General features: G+C 39.6%; 1 protein-coding gene across 1 annotated transcript in view; it reads left to right on the top strand.

The window, feature by feature from the left end:
- The first annotated feature begins 238 nt into the window (after positions 1 to 238).
- COBLL1 (cordon-bleu WH2 repeat protein like 1) overlaps positions 239 to 23,008 on the top strand; it is a 150,770-nt gene continuing 128,000 nt past the window's right edge. Inside the window, exons 1-2 of the mRNA XM_036857207.1 lie at positions 239 to 484; positions 1,154 to 1,268. Coding sequence (XP_036713102.1) covers positions 475 to 484; positions 1,154 to 1,268 — 125 coding nt within the window. The 5' untranslated portion in view covers positions 239 to 474. The remainder of the gene's footprint in view (positions 485 to 1,153; positions 1,269 to 23,008) is intronic.

The following is a 23,008-nucleotide window of genomic DNA, read 5'->3' as shown; positions in this document are numbered from 1 at the left end:
CAGGCATGCTTTTAACAGAATAGCAACCTTAGAGGTCAGGTTGGGGGAGGAGGAAGCACCCTGGACGGGGAAGGTCAGACTGCAGGGAGGGCAAGCTGCAGGCCCCGTTCCGCCGGTTTCTCCCGGCACTTCCGCGGCGCCCGGGTCCTCCCCTCCGCTCCTCGCAGGGCAGGTACCCTCCCTTCCTCCCCACCTGTACGGCTGGGGCGCGCCGGGCTTCCCGAAGCGACGCCCTAGCGGTGGGAATGGGAACACGCTGCGCAGGAGCCTCCTTTCCGTTCGGCTTCCCCAGCTGGACCCCAAAGCCCCGAAGCCCCGGGGGAAGGAAATTACCACTCGGTGCTCGCCCACCCCCGCCCCGTTTCTCTCTCCGGCTCGCTGCCTGTCTCGCTCCGATGCCGCCGAGCCCCGTCGCCACTTCTAGGTGGAAGTCCGGCGGAGACAGCTGCGAGCTCCCGGGCTCCGGGGAGGGAAATGGGGCAGGGTGAGTCAGCCGGCGCGGGGAGAGGCTCCATCGCGCCCGGCACCCGCCCGCGGGGTAGGGGAGGCGCTGGGCTGAGCTCGCGGAGAGGCTGCCGCTTTCCCCTTCCTCCCAGTCCCGGCTTGAGAGCCGAATGCGAGCGCGCGGGCCGGGGGAGGGAAGAGTGGGAGAGGAAGCCGCGGGAGAGAACAGGGAGCCACTGTTTCCTTTTGAAAAGAAAGTAGGAGCCCTGGGTGGGAAAAGAGAAAGGAGCCCTCCCAACTTCTCTTTGCGAAAAGTTTTCCCAGGGCGTTTTGTTTGAGAAGCGCGGGATCGCGCTGCCGCCTTGGCGGCTGTGCCTGTGCGCCTCGCCTCTCGCCCCGCTCCTCCTCCTCCCAGCCTGGGTAGCTCCGCTCCCTCCCCAAGAGGCGCCAAATGGCTACCCAGTAACCCCACGGGGCGGGGGCTGCAGCGCCGCCTCCAGCCGCCGCGGCTCCCGGCAGCCGCTAGACCCGCCGGCGGCGCTGCCCGCGGGCTGGGAGCCGGGCCCGCAGGTGGAAGCGCACCCGGGAGGTGGGCGGGCTGGTCCGGGGCTGGGGGCGGCTCGGGCGGGCTCTTGACGCGCGGCCAGCCCCGTTCAGGCCTCGGGAAAGCGTGCGTCCCGCCCTGACCCGCCGGCCTCTCCCACTCCAGCAGTGACGCGCCGCCTCGGAGCCGGAGCCCGCGCAGTGCCCCGCAGGGCGATGGACGGCCGAGCCCAGCGCGCGCAGGACGTCCTGGCTGAGCTCCCGCCGGCGACCCCCGCAGGGTAAGCCTCGAGCGCCGCTCCACGCCGCCGCTCACCGGGGAGGGCGAGGGCGAGGGCAGCCGGGCCTCCACCCGGTCACCTGGCCGGCAGGTCGCCTCCCCGCCGGCGGCCAGATTGACCCGCCGCAGGACACGCGGACGACGAGGCTGCTTCCTCCCGGCCTCCTAGGAGGCCGCCCGGGATGGGGGCTCGGGTAGTTTTTGATTGCTTTCCTACCGGGGCTGCTCTGAGTTGCTGAAGGGCAGCTGAATGCCAGGAATTGGGTAAGGAGTCCGGGAGCAAAAATGGTAACAAAGGCCCCCTTGTTGGGGCTCTGGGCGAGCGGCGGACGATACCTGTTAGTGAGCTCCTGGGAAGGGGAAAACAGTTTCCTTGGCCGGGGGCTGAGGCCCAGCAGGTGAGCAGTGTCAAGGTGAATGTAAGGAAGGGGCTTTCTGCGAGAGGGTGGAGGGCGACAGGAAGGTGTGCCAGCTGTCAGCCCGCATGACAGTTCCGGGACACGGCCGGGTGCGCGCCTCTGATTGTCTGTGGCCAATTGATAGTGCCAAAGCCTAGCGCCAAAGCCTTGCGCAGAGTCAGACCGCCAACACGATTACTTTTCTTCGTATCCTCACATGTTTAGGAGAGATTGGAGTGGAAGGGGCTGTCACATGGTGAGTTAATATTAAATGGAGCTCGTCTTCCTGCCAGATATGCTAATAATCACCTTGCTAAGCGTTTGGGTAAATAGTAATGAGAACAGGTAGTTCTGCAAGAGATGGGAAGAACCTGAAAATAACCTTCGTCTTGGTAAACAGTGAAGGCTTAACATGGGCGCTCTTTGAGCTCCTGAAGTGGGAAAACCCTTTGGTGAAGTGTAACTTTTTCCTACAAGTGTTCCCCCAACTCAATTTCTTTTCTGATAGTTAATCTGAGCACAGAAATGCACTCAAGAGAATATGAACATTTCAGAAAAGAAACGTTAAGGAAAAAGCGGCTTTGTACCTAATGAATGAGATTTGTAGTTTTCCTGATTTGAGAGTAGAGAAGTCATTTTTCCCTGGAACATGACACACGTTTCCTTAGAAGCAAGTCACAGCATGTTTATTCATCAGAGACCATGCGAACATTGGCAGATGTCTAGAGGAAACATGGAGAAGTCTCAAAGCAACATGACTAATATAAAAGATATTTAGTATAATGCTTACGTAGAGGAAACATGTAGTGTATGAATTAATTCTTTCATTTTGTTCCAGTTAGTTATCTTCTCCCCTCTGCAAATAGCCATATTTCTGTTGACTTCCGTTTCTATTCTTTCCCCAGTTTTTTCATCATTTAGATATTATCATATATTCTTTCATATATTATCACATTAGGATGTATGAGGAAAGAAATACATTGGCAGGAAGATATTAATTATAAAAGCATGGACCTCTAAATGGAGCTGCAGGAATACTGAAATGTATTCAGGTACCCCAAAATAAGATAGTATTTGACTGGTGGATTTAAAAATGGATTAGATTAGGTACTATTTAAAAAGAAAAAAAAAAAAGAAAAAGAACCCAGCATATGCACATACACAAAATACACTAATACACTTGGGTGTTTAGAAATCATATAATACTTGTGAGTAAAATAGGTGAGAACAGATGGCTCTGACATGAAGGAAATGGAAAGAGCTTTCTAGTGATAAGCACAACTATAGTAAGACACTTCGGATTTTACTTTTGAGGATTTAAAGGTTAAACCGAAATTCTTTGCTTCAAAAGAATGTACAAAACTGCTTTATCTAATTTCTCAAATATGAGGAAAATACTTTTTAGAAATTTGCCCTTCCCTCTCCAAATTTAAGGAGAGACATGTGGAAAAATGCTTCAACATCTTATCTGAAATAACCTCCCCCCCTCCCCGTATCATTTTACTTTGCATTATTCAGAGACGTTAACAATATCTGAAAGGTATAAACATAAAAAAAAAAATTACTTCTCTACTTTGTCTTCTTTCACTTGTCTGTCTTGTCCCTTTGGCATATCCCAAGTGCCTATTATATAATATTTGTTGAATATTCATTATTCAACATTACTGTTGTTCTTTTTCTCAAAACCCCAGAACATTAAAAAGGTTTTAATTGTGGGAAACAAGAATTATCCTAGATATGAGGCTTTGGGAGGTGGCAGGGAGCAGTCCCAATCAATATGTTATAATAAAATGTTAGGTTTGGAAAGTAAATTCTTTACTATAAAACTAATTAAATCATGACTCATTAATAGCCTGAGGCCTACTTTAGACCTTATCCTTGGATATTACTGCTCTAAAGAATCCGTCTGTATGTAATTTTCCAAGTTTTACATGCTTGTAACATGTCATTTTAAAGAAATTTAGTGCAACTCCTTATTTTACAAATGAGAATCTGAAGCACAGAGACACAGTGATTTTTACAGAAGGCCCAGAGCAAATTAGTGGCAAAACCTGAAGGAAAACCCAGGATGTTAGTTGCCTAGTTCAGTGCACTAATTGCTTTTAATCTTTTCCAGACCACAATATGATAAATTTCAGCTGAGTACATTATCTTTAGAACTACTAGTGCTGGTGTTTTTACTTGGCAAAACACACACACATATATATATTTTTAATGGTAGAATTTTTTTTTTTGGCAGCGTTGGGTCTTTGTTGCTTCGCGCAGGCTTTCTCTAGTTGTGGTGAAATGGGGCTCCTCTTCATTGAGGTGCACGGGCTTCTCATTGCGGTGGCTTCTCTTGTTGCAGAGCATGGGATCTAGGGCGTGCGGGCTTCAGTAGTTGTGGTGCACGGGCTTAGTTGCTCCGCGGCATGTGGGGTCTTCCCCGACCAGGGATCAAACCGTGTCCCCTGCATTGGCAGGCGGATTCTTAACCACTGCGCCATCAGGGAAGTTCCGAGAAATATATTTTTAACTCTTTGAAATTTAAATGTCAAAAGTGTAGTTGACCTTGCTTTGAGGGACCTTAGTGTTTTGATTCTGAAACAAATTATCGGGCATGGTTCAGGTATAAAAGCCTATTTCTTTATAATTTTGCAGAATTGTAACTATGGAGTTAATTGAAGGCATAGTAAAAATTAAGAAGTGATTTAGCAGCTGCTTTCTTAAGCTTTTATTTGGATGCATTATTGGTTCTAAAGTTGTACTGATTGTATAAACTGAGTTCTTGTTAGCTAACATTTACTGGCTACTTAGAAGTTGAATGCCTTAGCTGAGGTTTCAACATAATTACCTGAGTATCTTTAAAACAAATACCCATGCTCTCACACTCCTACCTATTCTAATTTTAATTGGCCTGGGAGGGGACAAGGGCATGGAGAATTTTAAAATGCTGCTAGGTGATTCTCATTTGCAGCCAGATCTGAGAACCATTGATTAAGTCGGTATCACCAGCTGAGATGGAGATGAAGCCATAAATGGAATGGAGGCTGCTATTTAGCATTTTTAGGGAACTCAAGACTAACTTTCAGCTTTATTTTGCCTTTTGAAAGATTCCATTTAGGTGCTCTACGGTACTGTTTAAAAAAAATTATTTTTTTTTTTAACTCCTTTTTGAGGAAGTATGTTAACTCCATTTTATAATTTTGGAACTGAGGCTCAGAGAGCTTAATTAACACACTCAAGGCCATACAACACTAAGGGATGCAAGAATAATAGAAACAAGGTCTGATACCCAAACCTGTGCTCTTCATCACTAGGCCTGTTACCCAGGATGTTTGCTACCATGGATTATACTGAATGGATTATTTAAAGAGGCTTTATAGATGCATTGTCTTGATTCTTCTTAAAATTATATTTATAGTATATTAAAAAAAAACTCCTACAAAATCAAATGCATATAAAAAAACCCCAATGCGTAGCATTTAAAAGGAACTTAATTATTTCTTTAAAGTCATAACATTTTCATGTGTTTGGGATGATTTAACATAGTAAACTGACAGCCATTTTGTCAGATGACATTATGTCATAGCTGTACTTATTTTTGCTCTTAGGCAGCTATTAAATATATTATAACTTAATTTCAAAAGTAGGATTTTTGACCAAATAAGAAAAATGAAATTGTTTATTAAGACAGTGCTAGACATTTTGTTCAAAGTCTAATGTCCTCTGAATGTGTTAGAGGATAATTTAAGAACATTATCACCTAACCTTATTATTGAAGTGCCAGTTGTATTTATATAATAATAAATGCCAAGCTTTATGTTATTGAGACAACTACTCTTATGTAATTAATTAGTCAAAACTTGTGAGCCCTATTTTATATAAAACACGTTTTTCTAGGCACTGGGAGATTGGCTTCTGATCTTAAGAGCTTTATTTAAAAAAACTATCTGTAACTATGCAGGAAGAAAAAGGAGGGGAGGTGCTGTTAGTGTAGAAGTGGTACTTCGATATTAACTTTAAAAGCATATTGTGGATATGGTTAGGACTTAAAGTGCAGTATCCTAGCTCATTGGTCAGCAAACTTTGGCTGAGCAAACTATGTCCAGAAGGTTGAAATGGGCCCTCCACTTGTTTGTCTTTTTTTCTTTTCTCCAATTTTGTTAATTGTGGTATAATTTACATAAAATTTACCATGTTAACCATTTTTAAGTGTATAGTTCAGTGGTATTAAGTACATTAACACTGTTGTGCAGCTGTCATCACCATCCATCTCCAGAACTCTTTTCATCTTGCATAACTGAAACTCTGTACCCATTAAACACTAACTCCCCATTCTCCTCTCCCCCCAGCCCCTGGCATCCACTGTTCTACTTTTTATCTGTATGATTTTTGACCACTCTGGTTACCCCATATGAGTGGAATCAAACAGTCTTTGTCTTCTTGTGACTGGATTATTTCATTTATTATAATATCCACAAAGTTCATCCATGTTGTATCATATGTCAGAATTTACTTCCCCTTTGAGGCTGAATAGCATTCCACATTTTGCTTATCCATTTATCTGTCAGTGGACACAGGTTGCTTCCCGTATTTTAGCTGTTGTGAATAATGCTGCTAGGAACATGGGTGTTCAAATATCTCTTTGGGACCCTGCTTTCAATTCTTTTGAAGTAGAATTGCTGGATCATATGGTCATCCTATTTTTAATTTTTTTGAGGACTGCCATACTGTTTTCCATAGCAGCTGTACCATTTTACATTCCCCAAAACAGTGCACAAGGCTTCTGGTTTCTCCACATCTGTGCCAACACTTGTTATTTTATTTTTTTGACAGCAGCCATCCTAATATGTGTGAGGTAGTATCTCATTGTAGTTTTGATTTGCATTTCCCTAATGATTAGTGATGTTGAGCATCAGATCATGGGCTTATTGGCCATTTGTACATCTTTTGAGAAATGTCCATTCAAGTCCTTTCCCTGTGTTTCAGTTGGGTTTGCTTTTTTTGGTTGTTGAGTTTTAGGAATTTTCTTCATATTCTGGATATTAACCCCTTATCCTCTACCTGTCTTTGTAAAGGGTTTTATGGTCACACAGCCATACCCACTCATTTGCATATTGTTTATGGCTGCTTTCATATTAGAGTAGTCCAGGCAGAGATATTATGGCCTGTAAGCTAAAAATATTTGCCCTCGGGGGCTTCCCTGGTGGCGCAGTGGTTGAGAATCTGCCTGCCAATGCAGGGGACACGGGTTCGAGCCCTGGTCTGGGAAGATCCCACATGCCGTGGAGCAACTAGGCCCGTGAGCCACAACTACTGAGCCTGCGCGTCTGGAGCCTGTGCTCCGCAACAAGAGAGGCCGCGATAGTGAGAGGCCCGCGCACCGCTATGAAGAGTGGCCCCCGCTTGCCGCAACTAGAAAAAGCCCTTGCACGGAAACGAAGACCCAACACAGCCGTAAATAAATAAATAAATAAATAAATAAAAGTTAAAAAAAAAATTTGCCCTCTGTCCATATACAAGTTTGTTGATCCCATGGGCCAACTTATGAAATTTGTAAATGAAGTAGTGATTATTTAATTCAAAATTTACTTACTGCGGGGAGGGGGACATATAAGTATTGAACTTCAATATAAATTAGAACAAAATGATATTTTGTTTGCATAAAGCAAGATATTTCTTATAGTAAGAGATTTTGCAGAATGGTGATTAGTGGTGGTTTTTTTTTTTTCCACGGGTGAAGACTTAGGCTTGGCTTGTTGGCAAGCCATGTAGAATTTTAACATTTATTTGATATCAGAATATATTTTAAAGAGAAGTTCTAAACTTGCGCTGGAGACACTTTCATGAAAAATGACTGAGGTCATTTTTGGTCATTTGGTCATTATATGATTAAGGTGCTTAGAACCAAAGTGCCTAGGAGAAGCTGGACCAAAGGTAGAAGGAATTCCTATCTAGTTTTTTTCAGCCTATACCTATTTTATGAGTTAAGCAAACTGTCTTTATAATTTTCAGCAAGTGTTTTTGTTGTTGCTCTTAAAGATATTTCATATCCCTAAGCGTTTAGTGCTCTAACATTAGGGTGACAGTTATTAGGAGACCTTTTTTTTATGACTTTGCTAAATTTTTTTCCCATCTGTTACAGTAAAAACAAACTAAAAATATGGGAGAAAGAAGTTTCCCATGACTATTTATAAAGGGCCAAATGTCTTCGGTTTTGCATACAAACTTCATATCTGAGGAATGAATCCCTTAGAAAAGACTCTCAAAGACTGACTAGTCTTTAGAAAAATGCTAGAGTGAGCTTGTTTTTGTACCCCATATACTTTAAGTTCACATTGCTGTTTATAAATTTAAATAGGTTAAAACTATTTATTGACTTTGTACATTAAAAAAACCTGCGGAGTTGAATTGTGGAGTAGTTTAACAAAGAAAATGCCTTAATTGAGATGGTCATCTCATTACGACAGCAAAGAATGCAATGGCAAGAGAAGTAGTTTAAGCTCAACTCATAGCTTATTTGTAACTTTTACCATATTTTAAATAGCTATACATCTTTACAAAGATCATAATTTCCAAGTTTCATAGGGAATAAATGAAGATATTTGGGTTTCCAGTATGTGTGGCGCCCTGTACTGGGCAATATCCTGATTATATCTGTGTCTTTTCATGCTGTATAGCTCAGCTCAGGCTTACAGTTCAGAGGCACGCCTTCAGGAATTTGGTGGGAAGCACAGTACACTACAGAACTGAGTTGTTGTTTTTTTTTTAAATTTCATTTATTTATTTATTTATTTATGGCTGTGTTGAGTCTTCGTTTCTGTGCGAGAGCTTTCTCTAGTTGCGACAAGCGGGGGCCACTCTTCATCGCGGTGCGCGGGCCTCTCTTGTTGCGGAGCACAGGCTCCAGACGCGTAGGCTCAGTAGTTGTGGCTCACGGGACTAGTTGCTCCGCGGCATGTGGGATCTTCCCAGACCAGGGCTCGAGCCCGTGTCCCCTGCATTGGCAGGCAGATTCTCAACCACTGCGCCACCAGGGAAGCCCCCGACTTGTTTTCTTAACCTCTACTCTCTAGAGAAAAAAAAATAAAAATGTAGCCCCATCAAGACTTTCAGGTTTGTGGTTGTGAGGTAGTGAGGATGGAGGTGCTAGGTGAGCAGGAAAAAGAATGACCTCTGAATACCTCATTTTCATTTCCTTTAGGTACTCTTGTTCCTTCCTATTGAATGTCCTCCCCCATTGAAAGCAGAGCTTTAGAGATAATATAAATAATCACTTTATAAAAGAGAGTATGGGTTAATAGGACAGAGGTTTTCCTTTGTAATTGCCTCAGGCTTGTAGAAAATTACTTTGGATGGAATTAAAAGAGTGAAAATGCCATCCATATTTGGTGGGATTTGATTTTGCAAAATAACCAAAGTGGTTCAGAGGCAAGCCTCTGAAGTGGGGTTGAAAAAGAACCTGAGATACAATAGTTTGGGTCCAAAATGTGGTTGTGCTTTTAAAATAATGATTCTGATTTTCTTGTGTGGGCTGTAGCTTGATTTTAAATAGGGTTGAATGCCAAAGGAATCAGAATATGTTTTTTAAACAATAATATCTTTGGAAAAAGTGCATTGTTTTTCATTGTAATTAATTTGAGAGATTAAAACTACTTTGTGTGCATGTTGTTGTATTTTTAAAAATTAAATACACCATTTCACTTTGGAGCCTACCATTGCAGTTTCTGTTCTTACACCAATATATATTTGTAAGGAAATAGAGTTAAGATGCTCAAATCTAGGTGGGCCATTTATCACCAGTCCTTGAGGACTTTCGTCTCTCTAACCTGCACACCTGCTATTACATGCACATTCACACATGCTATTGTCCCTGGAAAAACGGAAGTGAAGAAGTATTAGATAACCCCAAGGGGAATAGCCAGTTTTAACAGCTGCTACAGTCATGTATCAGTTCAGTTGTGCTGGAAAGACAGGAAATTGAGTTGCTAAATCCGAAAATGGCTGCCACCTTGCCATTCCCATGTCTGATGGATATGCTATAGTTTCTAGACCAGTTGAGTCCACAGTAGTCAAGATAATTATAAGAGCCATTGAATTGATTTTCTTCTTTGTGCTAAAGTGGATGCATGTTATACACAAAGTAGAAGTGGCAGAGAGAGGAGCAACCCTTTGTTTGTCTCCTCTTTTTATGCCTGATAGTCAGGTATCCCTGCTCTAGGAGAATTAGGAAAGAGACAGGGTCCCTGTCTTACAGGACAGCATCTGTGTTTCGTGGTCTGAGGCAGCTCTCATTATTCTCAGGTGTTCATGATTCGGTTAGTCATTGGCTGCAAAACTACTGAGCAAAGTGTCCTACCAAGTTATGAGAGTGGTTTCTTCCTATCTTTTGTTTCTACATAAGGTGCCCATTCCCAGAGAGCAATTAGATGCTTCAATTTAAAGCAAAAATTGTTTTTGCTCTGCTTCAGGAGAGCAAAGCTGAAAGTGGCAAAGAATGTTGGCATGCGGAAAGAAACTAATTTTTACACTTTGGGTTGTGATCCTAGGCTACCAGTCTTATTTCTTCAGTTTTCTCTTTCTCTAAAAGAGGATAAGTTTGGCTGTGTTAGTTTATTACCTATGAACTTCCCCCCACCTAGGAAAGTTAGGTGTGACTTCGTTTGAATAAAAAATATTTAACACTAGTGGTCTGAAAGGGGAAATAATACTGATTTTTTCCCTTACATTTAAATAGGACAAATTTTGTATCTAGAACCTATTCCAACCTGTAATTTACTCTAGTTTACCATGTATTATTTTTGAAATACAGTCTGGTCTGAAAGGAGCAATGTCTAAGAGTAGTTCATATCATCTGTTCATCTGTTTGTGATTCTGTATGTATGTAGAAATACATAGGAAATTCACTCTTATACGATGCTAAGAAAATGTAGTCCTGAAGTTTGTGGTGGTAACTTTGTGAAGCCTAGGAACGTGTTTCCAACTAATTTAGTGCTTATAAGCGGTATAGCCCAGAATGTACACACTTACAGGCATTTTTAGAGTTTCTTAATAAAATTCAGCATTTCGTATGTGTGTGTATATATATATATATATATATATATATATTTGGTGTGCAACACTTTGGGACTTTTATTTTTGTGTGACTCATAGTTACTAAGTTAACTCATAATTAGGACACTAAGATTATGCAAGCTCGATTTAGTGGCAATTCTAAAAGTTATCTGAAGGTGTTGAATGAATATTTGCTATCATTTTCGTATTCTTCCAGGTATTAAGCACATCAAAAGTTGAAGTTGGCAGTATTGGATATTTGAGTATCATGGATTTGGGGCATTCCCAGTTTCCTTGTATCACTGTAAAACCTAGGCAAGGTAGAGACCAAGTTTCTGGAACTCCACAGATAATTGTAATGGTTTGAACACAAAAATATCCCAAGTACCATTGGTTTTAAAGGAGCAGCCTTGGAGCACTCAGAAGTGATGGGCTATGGCTGAAGGCCCACACAGTGTAGGAGGCAGGGAGTAGTACAGTGGTAGCTGTTTAATTTCATTGTCGACATCTTTACCACTTACCGTTCTTCACAGGGGATATCATAAGATTTCCGGTCAAGAAACAATTTTTTTTTTTTTTTTTAAGAAACAATTTAAAAAAATTCTGGCACTTAGCCATTTTGTTTTATTAGTTAAAGGTTATTTAGAATGCCATGCTCCCAAATCAAACCTAGTCAAAGACTCTGTTTATGGTGATCATTGTTCCTTCCGGCACGTGATTTGTGTGACTGGTGAGGGCCTGTCTCAGGGCCTGAGCGTTGCACACATTATCTCTGTGGCCCTGGGAGCATGTCCTCAGAATGATACTCACCAGTGCAGCCCTGTGTCAGACATTCTTGTGGAAGTGGAAGGAGAGCATGTGAGAAAAGGAGGGGAGCCTTTAGGAGTTGAGAATGGAGGCTTTTTTCTTCCTTGAATCCTAGAGAACCAACCAGCTTAAAATGAACACTGCTAAGGAGACAGTTTTCATTGCCATATGCATTTAAAGTTCTAAAATTGGCTATGTCAATGCAGAAAAAATGTTCAAACTGTTTATTTTTAAAATAAAATGGGAAAATTTGGGAGAAATGGTAATACCTTGTATGCAATTTAGATTTTTAAATTTTATATTTAAATACATTAAGTGTATCTCAGTTGTGTATATAATACTCATTACTCCCTTTCCTTGAGCCCTTTGTGATCTGCTTATGTTTTTACACTATTGTTTTATGGAAAAAAATTAAATTTCATGGGTGTGAAGGGGAGAATTTTCCTGGCATTTTTCCTTCTTTGGTTAGCCAAGTAGATGCATGCTGAGCTAAATGGAAATGTAGAGATAATTACAATTTTATTATTTGGGGATGTAGGTGAAGAAAAGAACAGGAAAATAGGCAAAATGTATTCAATGATGGAAAAATGAAAAGCAGAACAGTCTCTGATCGCAAAAGAAGAGGCAGTGGTGCTAAATTGCTGGACTGTGCTGGCACTAAACTAGCAGTTTGAGGTTTGAGGTCTCTATCTCTTATGTTCAGTTGGTAACTCTGGTACATTAGTTTGTGAAGCACTTCTGTGATCTTAGGTTATTAGAAAGTATTTTGTGCCGCAAACTGTATATAACCTCTTCAAAAGTACCATGTATGTTTTTTGAGGGGAGAGATTCCATCCAAAGTGAATTGATAGTTATGCCAATGCCAATTATTCTCTTTATAGGTCACCTCATTTAATTCATTATTTTTCTAATAGGCAATATATTCAAATGGCACAGAATTCAAAAGAGAAAAATGACAAAATAGTGAGCGATCTCCCCCCTATACCCCTTGTTTCCTATTCACCAGGTTTTCTCCCCAGAGGCGATCAGTGTTACGGTCCTTACAAATCCTTATAAGATACTCTGTACCAGTGCTGTCTAATGGAAATATAATGTGAGCCACAAATGTAACTTTAAATTTTCTAGGAGCTAGATTTAAAAATCCAATGTAAATGATATATTATACGATGCAGTGGTTAACATGCTTCTAATTCTACAAAACAATGAAGTTGTCTTTACCAGCAAAAATATTTTCCACTGTCAGGTTTGAAATTTAAATAAATTACGTAAAATTTAAATTTTATTTTCTTAGTCACATCAGCCACATCTCCAGTGCTGAAAAGCCTCATGTGGCTGGTGGCTACTCCACTGGACAGAGCATCTCCTTACAGTCAGGAGCAAATGGGTGTGTGTATGCATATTGTTTCTTACTCTTTTATACACAGTTGGTGGTACTTTGTACCTTGTTTTTCCCTTAATAATATAACTTGGTTTTTATTCCATTTTGTTACATAATGGGCTCTATTTTTCCCTCATAGCTGTGTATTATGTCTTTGTAGGGGTGAACATAATTTATATAACCAGTCCCTTATTGATGGATACTTGGATTTATTTCTCCCTCTCCTCCCCCTTTGCTGTTATTAAGTGATCATTTTAGCATCCTTTAAGCAGCGTACAATCTATTGTACTAATACTCATTCCCGATATGTTTGATTAAATTAACTAGATTGTGAAACCCTAAAAAGTGGAGATCATATTCTTTTTTTAAATTTTATAGGACTAAAAAAATTGGATACCGTAAAGTGCAGAAATCAAACAGCTCAATGAATTTGTATTAATACATATGTAAACATGTAATAACCAATCAGATCAAAATATAGAATACTTCTAGCAGCTTAGAGTCCTCCCTCTTGCTCTCTCTTCAGCAATACTTCCCAAAGGTAATCACTGTTCTGACCTCCATCACAATAGATTAGTTTTGCTTATTCTTAAACTTAATATCAATGGAATCAAATCATTCTTTTATGTCTAGTTTCCTTTGTTCAACATTATGCCTGTGAGATTCATCCATTTTTTTTAAGTTACCAGTAGTTCATTCTTTTTCACTGCTATGTAATATTCTATTATATAAGTATATATTATTATCGTAATATTTATAGACATTCGGGCCTTTTACAGTTTTTAGCTCTTAGGAACAAAGCTGCTATGAACAATTTTGTACCTGTCTTTTCATGGGCATAAAGATTCACTTCTGGCTGAATAACTTGGAGTTAACCTCATCTCTCTCTCTCTCTCTCTCTCTCCCCGCAACACACACACACACACACACACACTTCTTAATTCCATGTGGTTCTTAGCACATGCTTGATGATCACTAAATGACTGAAGATAAATTATTAACTGATCATGTACTGCGACATTATTTCAATCTTACTAAAAATAATGGACAATCGTTCCTTGCGGATGCTATTATTCTTATATGTGACATAAAACATATAGCACTTTATCCATTTCTCTTTCCTCTTGGTTTTCCTATTTTTTTCCCTTTTTTTAACCTTTTTTAAAAATTGAGGTATAGTTGATTTACTATATCATATAAGTTTCAGGTGTACAACTTAGTGATTCACAATTTTTAAAGGTTATATTCCGTTTATAGTTACTATAAAATATTGGCTATATTCCCTGTGCTGTACAACATATCCTTATTTATTTTATGCTTAGTAGTTTGTACCTCTCAATCCCCTACCCCTATCTTGTCTCTCCCCCTCTTCCTTCTCCGCACTGGTAACTACTAGTTTGTTCTCTGTATCTGTGAGTCTGTGTCTTTTTTGTTATATTCACTAGTTTTATTTTTTAGATTCCACATAAGTGATATCATACAGTATTTGTCTTTCTCCGTATGACTTATTTTACTAAGCATAATAGCTTCTAAGTCCATCCATGTTGTTGCAAATAGCAAAATTTCATTTTTTTTATGGCTGAGTAGTATTCCATTGTGTGTGTGTGTGTATGTATATATATACATATAAATATACACCACATCTTTATCCATTCATCTGTTGATGGACACTTGGGTTGCTTCCATATCTTAGCAATTGTAAATAATGCTGCTATGAACATTGGGGTGCATATATCTTTTCAAATTAATGTTTTCATTTTCTTCTGTTACATACCCAGGAGTGGAACTGCTGGATCATATGGTAGTTCTATTTTTAGTGTTTTAAGGACACTTCATACTATTTTACACAGTGGCTGCATCAATTTATATTCCCACCAACAGTGTAAAGGGTTCCCTTTTCTCCACATCCTCACAGATGTTTGTTATTCGTGGTCTTTTTGATGATAGCCATTCTGGCAGGTGTGAGGTGATACCTCATTGCAGCTTTGATTTGCATTTCTCTGATGATTAATGATGTTGAGCATCTTTTCATGTGCCTGTTGACCATCTGTATGTCTTTTTTGGAAAAATGTCTATTCAAGTCTCCTGCCCATTTTTTAAATTGTGTTGTTTGGGTTTTTTTTTTTTTTGATGTTGATTTGTATGAACTGTTTATACATGTGGGATATTAACCTCTTATTGGTCATATCATTGGCAAATATTTTCTCCCATTCAGTAGGTTGTCTTTTTGTTTTGTAGATGGTTTCCTTTGTGAAACCATATTCTTAAATATTGTTCTTGGGTGTACTGCTGGGTTTAATGCATGAACATACCTTGACACATAATGATCAGTTATTGGATGGATGGGTATAAATAATACCCATAATTCAAATAGAATTATTTGTGTGACCCTGAACAAGAGGTCAGTGTTGGGAATGTAGACCAGCAAATTATTTGTCTGCTAGAGTGATATAAGCTTAGTTACACAAAAACTGAGTAGTTAGCATTCATCTTTTTACTTGAAATCCTCCAATGATATTTTTAATTGAAATATAGTTGATGTACAATATTATGTAAGTTACAGGTTAACAGTATAGTTAACATTCATTTTTGCAGCCATCAGTCAATGAATTATTCCTAAGACCCCATGAAATGGCTACACCCTTAAAAGTGCTGTTGTAAATCTCTCAGTATTCTGCTATACAACTCTATTCTTGGTTTGAGGTTCTCTTTTAGCATTAATCCCTGCAGTAGTATTTATGAAAGAAATATGTGTTTTGTTAGTAGTTCAAGTGAAAATTCTGAGTAATGACACTTCCATCTCAAACTTCCAGCAAAGAAAAACTTTGGCCTTCATGGGTAGACTTGAATAACAGGACATAAGTGCTGTATTATTATTTGCAGCCTAAATAGTCCTATTTGAATAATGATAGCTGAGTAACATTTGATTTACAGAATAAGTTACAGGTTTTGGGAGTAAAGCAATTAGTCATTAATTATATGATTAATTAGTGCATAAGAATTCTCCTCATTTGTGTCAACACACTGAAATCTAAATTGTCAAGAGCTTTGCTATTTTGATTCAGTTCTTCTATTGGTAGAAGAAATTAGCCTTTTGACGTGAACAGTAATAGCTGAAGAGTAAGATAAAAAAATAGAGGGTGGGGCTTCCCTGGTGGCGCAGTGGTTGAGAGTCTGCCTGCCAATGCAGGGGACACAGGTTCGAGCCCTGGTCTGGGAAGATCCCACATGCCGCGGAGCAACTGGGCCCGTGAGCCACAATTACTGAGCCTGCGCGTCTGGAGCCTGTGCTCCGCAACAAGAGAGGCCGCGATAGTGAGAGGCCCGCGCACCGCGATGAAGAGTGGCCCCCGCTTGCCACAACTAGAGAAAGCCCTCGCACAGAAATGAAGAAAGCCCTCGCACAGAAATGAAGAAAGCCCTCGCACAGAAACGAAGACCCAACACAGTCAAAAATAAATAAATAAATTAAAAAAAAAAAAAAAATAGAGGGTGTATTCTTCTAGCTCATGAACAAAGAGGCTGAGAATTTAGAGGTATCATGAATGAAAGAAATTACATCATCAAATAGGCACCTAGGAAAGAAAAATCAGTATGAGTACCCCTTCTCCCAGTGTTTTTGAGAGTTACACTCCAAAATGGGTCCAAAACTGCGAATATCATAGTGGAAAACAAGTTTATCCATTTTTTTTTTCTAAGAATGCTTTTGGCAACAAGTTGGCATTTTACACTGTTCCAAAATAGGATGAAATTCTAAGCCAGAATTCATCCAAAAAAACCCTCTAAAAAGTGATCATTTAATGCATGGGCAGGTGATAGAGCATTCCGAAAAGCATTTTAAGCAAGTCTGTTACTCTCCATTTAACTCAGCAGCCTACCTTACTGTGTCTGATGCAGCGAACCAGTACATTTAACATTTATTTTGGCTCTCTGGCATTTAACAGCATTTGGTTTTGGTTTCAAATAAAAGTGGTCCAGTCAGAAGTCAGAATAAGCACTTGACAGGCAGCTGTTGTAGAAGGGAGTTGGAAGCAGAAGACCTGGAATGGAAAACTGAATCTCTGCTCTGCCACTCACTGGCTTAGGCACTTTCTTTCCTTTCACTGGCCCTCAGTTTCCTCCCTGGTGGAAGAAGATGATAGCACAGAATGAAAGTATGGAAGTAACACCAGCGCATGCCAGGCATTTCTTTTCTTCTTTTTTTTTTAAATTTTAAATATTATCTACTTTGTTGGGAAACAACCTTTTGTAATGCTGGCATCATTATTATACTAATTGGAAAACACGGAGTGAGGAGGTGGGCCCTGTTCTTATTTTCCTCTCCCAGGAAGTAGGTGGTGGGGTTGGTTTTCTTCCTGAGTCCACTGTGAAGGTCCCCATGCCAGATGCAGCGAAGTTGTTCTTGGAACGTTGAATACAAAATGGGTACTAATCTTAATGAAAATCACATTCCCTTTTAAAGGAGAAAAATGCCCCCTCTGAGATTTGGAATATGCTACCAAGGTGATTGTAATTCTGTTTCCTCGCTTCACTATTGTGGGAATTGCCTTACCTTTTAATATTTCACTTTTCTCTGATGTAAGATTAGAGTAACTCTAACTGCATTTCTTTGATTTTGTTAGGACTGATATGCAGTGACTGAAAATTTTCAATTGTAATATCATACACAAGAACATCATTATTTAAAAGAGGGAGTTGGGACATGAGACACCATTCTAATCATAGGCTGTCATATATTGAAGAGAACTTTTTTTTTACACATAGATTAAAATAAGATCTTTCACCTCCTATAAACAAGAAATTGAGCCATTATACTTTACCACAAATGCTGTAGAATGAAGTGGCAATCTAGAAACTAAGTTTAGTTATTGATAAGAGAAGAGGAATCTCCAATTGCTGACTCCTTCACCCTTAGGGATGCTGTGACTGTATCCTTTAGTACAGAGGAGGTGGGTGGGCACATTTGTCCAGCTAGTGTAAAATTGTACCTCTTGAGGTACAGCATGGCAGCATGATGGCATAGTCTGAAAATTAACCCAACACACCCTTGACTGAAAGCCTGTAGTAGAGAAAATACAGTTATATTAGCCTTATTTACTTGTTTTTCTGGATTTGCTTTTTTATGTAATATAGGAATATTTTCTATATTCTTGGAGGTGAGTTTTAATGTCAAAGAGGAAAGACTAATTCAAAATTTCTTAACATAATTAAGATCCACTTTTCCTTAGTAAGTTTAATGAAAAATTTCAGGCAGAATAAATTATACCCACGCCCAGACTCTGCACCTGGGAAGTTTCTTGAGCAATAACGTGTTCCTGGTAAATTTACTTCTAAATAATGTGTTTTACAAGATAGTACGTAAAATCATATGGAGTCTTAATTGCTTCAAAGGCTGAATGAATATTTGTAAATTCATTCAAATTTCTACTAATTACAAGGATCAGCATCACAGTTGTTTAGGAACAGTGGATGATGGCTTGAGTGACTCTGGTCATACAAGCAATAAGCATTTATGGAACACTGACTGTTCACCAGGTTCTGTGTTAAATGCATGACACCTGCTACTGCATTTAACAGTCAACAACCATTCTATAAAGCTGATGTAGTTGTTATCCAGGTTGTGCAGAAGAGGAAGCTGAGCGTCCTGTCCAGGGTCACATGGCTACGCAGTGGCAGTTCTGAGAGTGGGACGCATTGATTTGACGACTACTTTGCATTCCGCTTTCCTACCTCCTCCCCCTCCTCTCCCTCCCCTCCCTCCCCAGAACTGCCAGGGGTGGCAAAGCCAATATAATAACTAATAGTAGGAGTAACGTAAAGTGGGACTAAACTTTTTTTTTTTTGTATTTTACTTTATTTTATTTTATTCTGATTATTAAATGACGTGCTTATCACAGAATGTTTGAAAGCAATAGGAATATATGTAAAGAAAAATAATCATTATCTAGGCCACCTGGAGATAATCACTGTTAACATGATTTACATTTTAGCATTTCCCAAGGTGCTTTCTGAATAAGACACAAGTTAGCGTTTTCTGTAAAAACAACTTATATAGTCAAATAATTTTGGGAAAGTCTGGGTTTAGACAAAATTAAACTGTTTTCTTCCCTAAAGGTCTTCTGGGAAACTTTAATTTGCTAATATGTGTAATGGGCTTCCAAAATGGAAATATGGAAAGCAATATTTTCCAAATTTATCAGAAGAATACTGTTAAATATGTATAAATAAATATGTATCAGTATTTGTATCTTGAAACCAGTGTACTTTCAGATATAGTTTAGATAGAATGCATCCTTCTAGACTTTTAAATAAGCATTTAGACTTTTAACTACAAATGCTATTTTTATATTCCTTTTCTCCAGGATTGTATTATAGGTTATTTCATCTATTTAAAACTCTTTTAAAAATGCTTTTTTTTTTTTTTTTTTTTAAAAATGCTTTTTGAAATAGTTGTGTAACAAACCATATATGGGTCTGTGTGTGTGTTTGCTTTTTTTTTTTTAATCTTTCATCTGTTGTTAAACATTTGGGCTATTTCCAATGAAATCATTAACCTTGATAGGGTATGAGTTTCAGATTTGGGTAAATGTGATTCCAGAACTGAAAGACCGCAAAGTCTTCAGCAGTGAGGAAACCAGCTCAGCTAGAAACTGTGAAAGCCATTACAAGTTTCAGAGAAATCTGTGTGGGATGGCCCTGTGACTTGCCATCCGAGAGAGACATGCCAAGGAAAGGACGTGCTTAGGGGGAAAATAGGAGTAGTCAGTTATTAGAATGGGCTAGGAAGTTAGGTGTCTCTGTGTAATTATCCACTTGGTTTGGAAGAATGCATTGTTTCATATGAAGCCTGTGTGGTCCCCAGGCTAGGCTTGGTCTCCTCCCAGCAGCACTGGGGAGGACACATGGGGAGTTCGGGGTATTAATCTTTACTGGGTCAAGGAGGGTGAGAGGGCTGGGAGTCTCAGGCTCCACTGAGGGGTGACAAAACTGGGTCCCCAGTTTTGAAAATCTACCCCTTGGATTTTGAGAAGGGTAGTTTTAAACTTGGATTAATTGGGGAGGTTTGGGTTTGAAGCTCCTTAATAGATAACCCATTTTAACAACAATACAAGAAATCTCCCTGCAAGAATCAACAGTTCACTGATTTTTTTTTTTTTTTCCATTCAACAGATACTTATTGAAGGCTAACTATGTGTCAGGTATTGGGCTGGGCATTGGCAGCTAATTGTATTGAAAATATGCAGTACATGGAAGTTATATTCATGGAATAGAATTACTTTGGCTGGAATGAAAATGTGATTCAATCTTATTAAAAATACACATCTTTGAACAACCTCCAAGGCAGTGTAAACAATACTCTCTCTGTTTTAAAATAAGGAAAGTCCAAATCTCTGAAATGCCAGTTACTGTGCAATTTCAAATACTTTTTTTTGCCTTGGTTAACATTATGTCTGTTTCCTCAGATGAACCTTTTCTTGAATACAGAACTTGTAAATGTGTATGTGCCCTCTCCCTACCTCCATGAAAATTCTCCCTGAGATTAGTTCTTCTCACCGAACTCTGGGAAGTTGTTAGCATTGACTTTTCTTAGTCAGAACTGAGTATCAAAACTGTCTTTCTCAGCCTGGGATTGTTAATGGCAAGACTGGAGAATGCCGCCCGCACTGGGGCAGTGGATGGCGAGGCCCAGTGAGGTGCCAAAGGGAAAATTCCTTAAGGGAATATCCAACAGCCCAGGAGGCCTGAGGATCGTTGCTATGGCAGCAAGAGGTGGTTGGCTGTGGCCTGTTCCTTCCCTGCCTGGGGCTCCCAGGGCCCCTAGCTCAGCAGGCACAGGGGCAGAGCTGCCAGTTTGACATCAGGCAACATAGAGGTTATTCTTCATCTGACCGGACTCCAGCAGTCACCTTTGTAGCCTTAAACTTGTGACTTATCTATGTGAAGTGACAGTCAAGAAGCACCGGGAATAGTCTTGGCATTTCAGGGAGACCTGTTATTGTACCCTGGCTCAGCCACTGAACAGTTAGGAAATTTTGGACAAATTATCTCACGTCTTTGCATCTGTTTTCTTTCTTTTTTTCTTCTTTCCCTCTGCAAATGAAGATACCTATCTCATAGGCTCAAGTCTGGGATTAATTGGAAGTATTCATATGTGGAATCATGAAATATTGACAGAGTAATAAAACTCATTGACTATGATTTAAATTTCACAATTAAATCTCTGTAGCTAAATTATTAAAGTTTTTGAACATCAACCATATGAAAAGTTCACAAGATTGCTTTAAGCTTCTGACTTTTGGTTTCTAATAAGTAAATTAGTATTTGATATTTGGTTAAGGATCATCGTTTCCCCAATACATATCATGCTGTCTTGTAATTCATTAGTTCATGGAACGCGATTCTCTGTAAGCAGGTTTTCCGGCTCGTTACAATCATTAGAAAAGCCTCTACCTGGAAAGATGTGGAGATACTGAGCACACAATGTGTATATTGTAAACCTTTATTCCTTTTTCCTCTAAAAAAGAAAATAACCAACTAACCAAATATGTTCTTTCACTGGGCTTTATTGTTGACAGTGTTTCCTAATGAAAAGAGCTTATCTTTGAGACTCCAAGACGGTTCCCTCATGTATAAGAAGACTAGATTTTTATTTTGGACCTTCCATATCCACTGCTCAGGTTTCATCCTTTTTTCAGGAAGCTGCAGGAGCAGAATACAGGCTGGGAACCTCTTATATGGTGGTCACATACTTTCCACATCTGTAAACTATAAATAATCCCTTTACATTAAAAATGATACGTAAGATGGGAACCGCTTATGAATTGTTTGTTGATGATACATGTCTTTAAATGAAGTGATTTGGTTGAATGGGTTATGCGTTTCCTTCCTAAATTCTTGATGAGGTTAGTTCTCTTGACAGCACAGATTCTCTTGGGTGTGGAGCATGACGTGACATCTGCATGAAGGTGTTCTTTCTCATCGAGTTTGTTGGTGCCATCTTCCTGTCCTGCCAGTTTCATTTCCACATGGATACTCATTCAATTAAAAATTGTCAAATGCCATTTCTGAAGGAAGGCAGATTATTACTTTGGTCATAAAGTGAACAGCTACATTTTTTTCTCATTAAGGTATCATAACCAGGTTACCACTGGTCATAAGCTGTAGAAAATTGGTGAGAACCCAATTTTCTAGGTCATGAAGGTCATGAAGAAAGAAGGGATGATCATGGAAGAGGATAGCACACTATAGTATGTTCACATTTTGAACTGGTGTGTTTTCTTAAAAATGCAAGCATTCTTATTGAAACTGGCTGTTATTTGAATGGTCTGAACACTAGTCACACATTACTAGTTTGCGATTTCAGAGAAGCAGGCATTCTTAAAGATTTGTCAAGCGTCACTGAGCTTCCTGACGGTACTTACATATTTTATGAAAACAACAGCATCTTACTCTTTGCACTAAATTATTCCAAAAAGAGAAAGAATTCATGAAGTTAAAAAAAAATCAATCAACTTAAATGGAGTATAATCTATAAAGATATTGAATCACTATGTTGTACACCTGAAACTAATATAATATTGTAAATCAACTATACTTTAATTAAAAAAAAAATCAAGGGACAAAACTAGCTGTTCCTTTCCACCAGTCCCCCTTCTGAAATAACTAAACAAAAACCTTTAGAAATCCTTCATGTTTTAGAGTCAAGGGCACACTTTAAATGAGAGTCAGTGGAAACCTGGCCTCAAGATTATAAACAGTAGACACATATCAAGTTTCTGAGCAGTTGTTTCCTTCTCTACTTAATATTCACTTTGTGGTTGACAATTTGGCATCCTTCCTGATACCACTGAGCCTTCACTCTTTTTTTTTTTTTTTTTTTTTTTTTTTTTTTTAAATTTATTTATTTATTTATTTTTGACTGTGTTGGGTCTTCGTTTCTGTGCGAGGGCTTTCTCTAGTTGTGGCGAGCGGGGGCCACTCTTCATCGCGGTGCGCGGGCCTCTCACTATCGTGGCCTCTCTTGATGCGGAGCACAGGCTCCAGACGCGCAGGCTCAGTAGTTGTGGCTCACGGGCCTAGTTGCTCCGTGGCATGTGGTATCTTCCCAGACCAGGGCTCGAA

The sequence above is a fragment of the Balaenoptera musculus genome, chromosome 7 (assembly GCF_009873245.2).
Source record: "Balaenoptera musculus isolate JJ_BM4_2016_0621 chromosome 7, mBalMus1.pri.v3, whole genome shotgun sequence".
NCBI lineage: Eukaryota > Metazoa > Chordata > Mammalia > Artiodactyla > Balaenopteridae > Balaenoptera > Balaenoptera musculus.
This window is presented reverse-complemented; position numbering and strand designations above follow the sequence as displayed.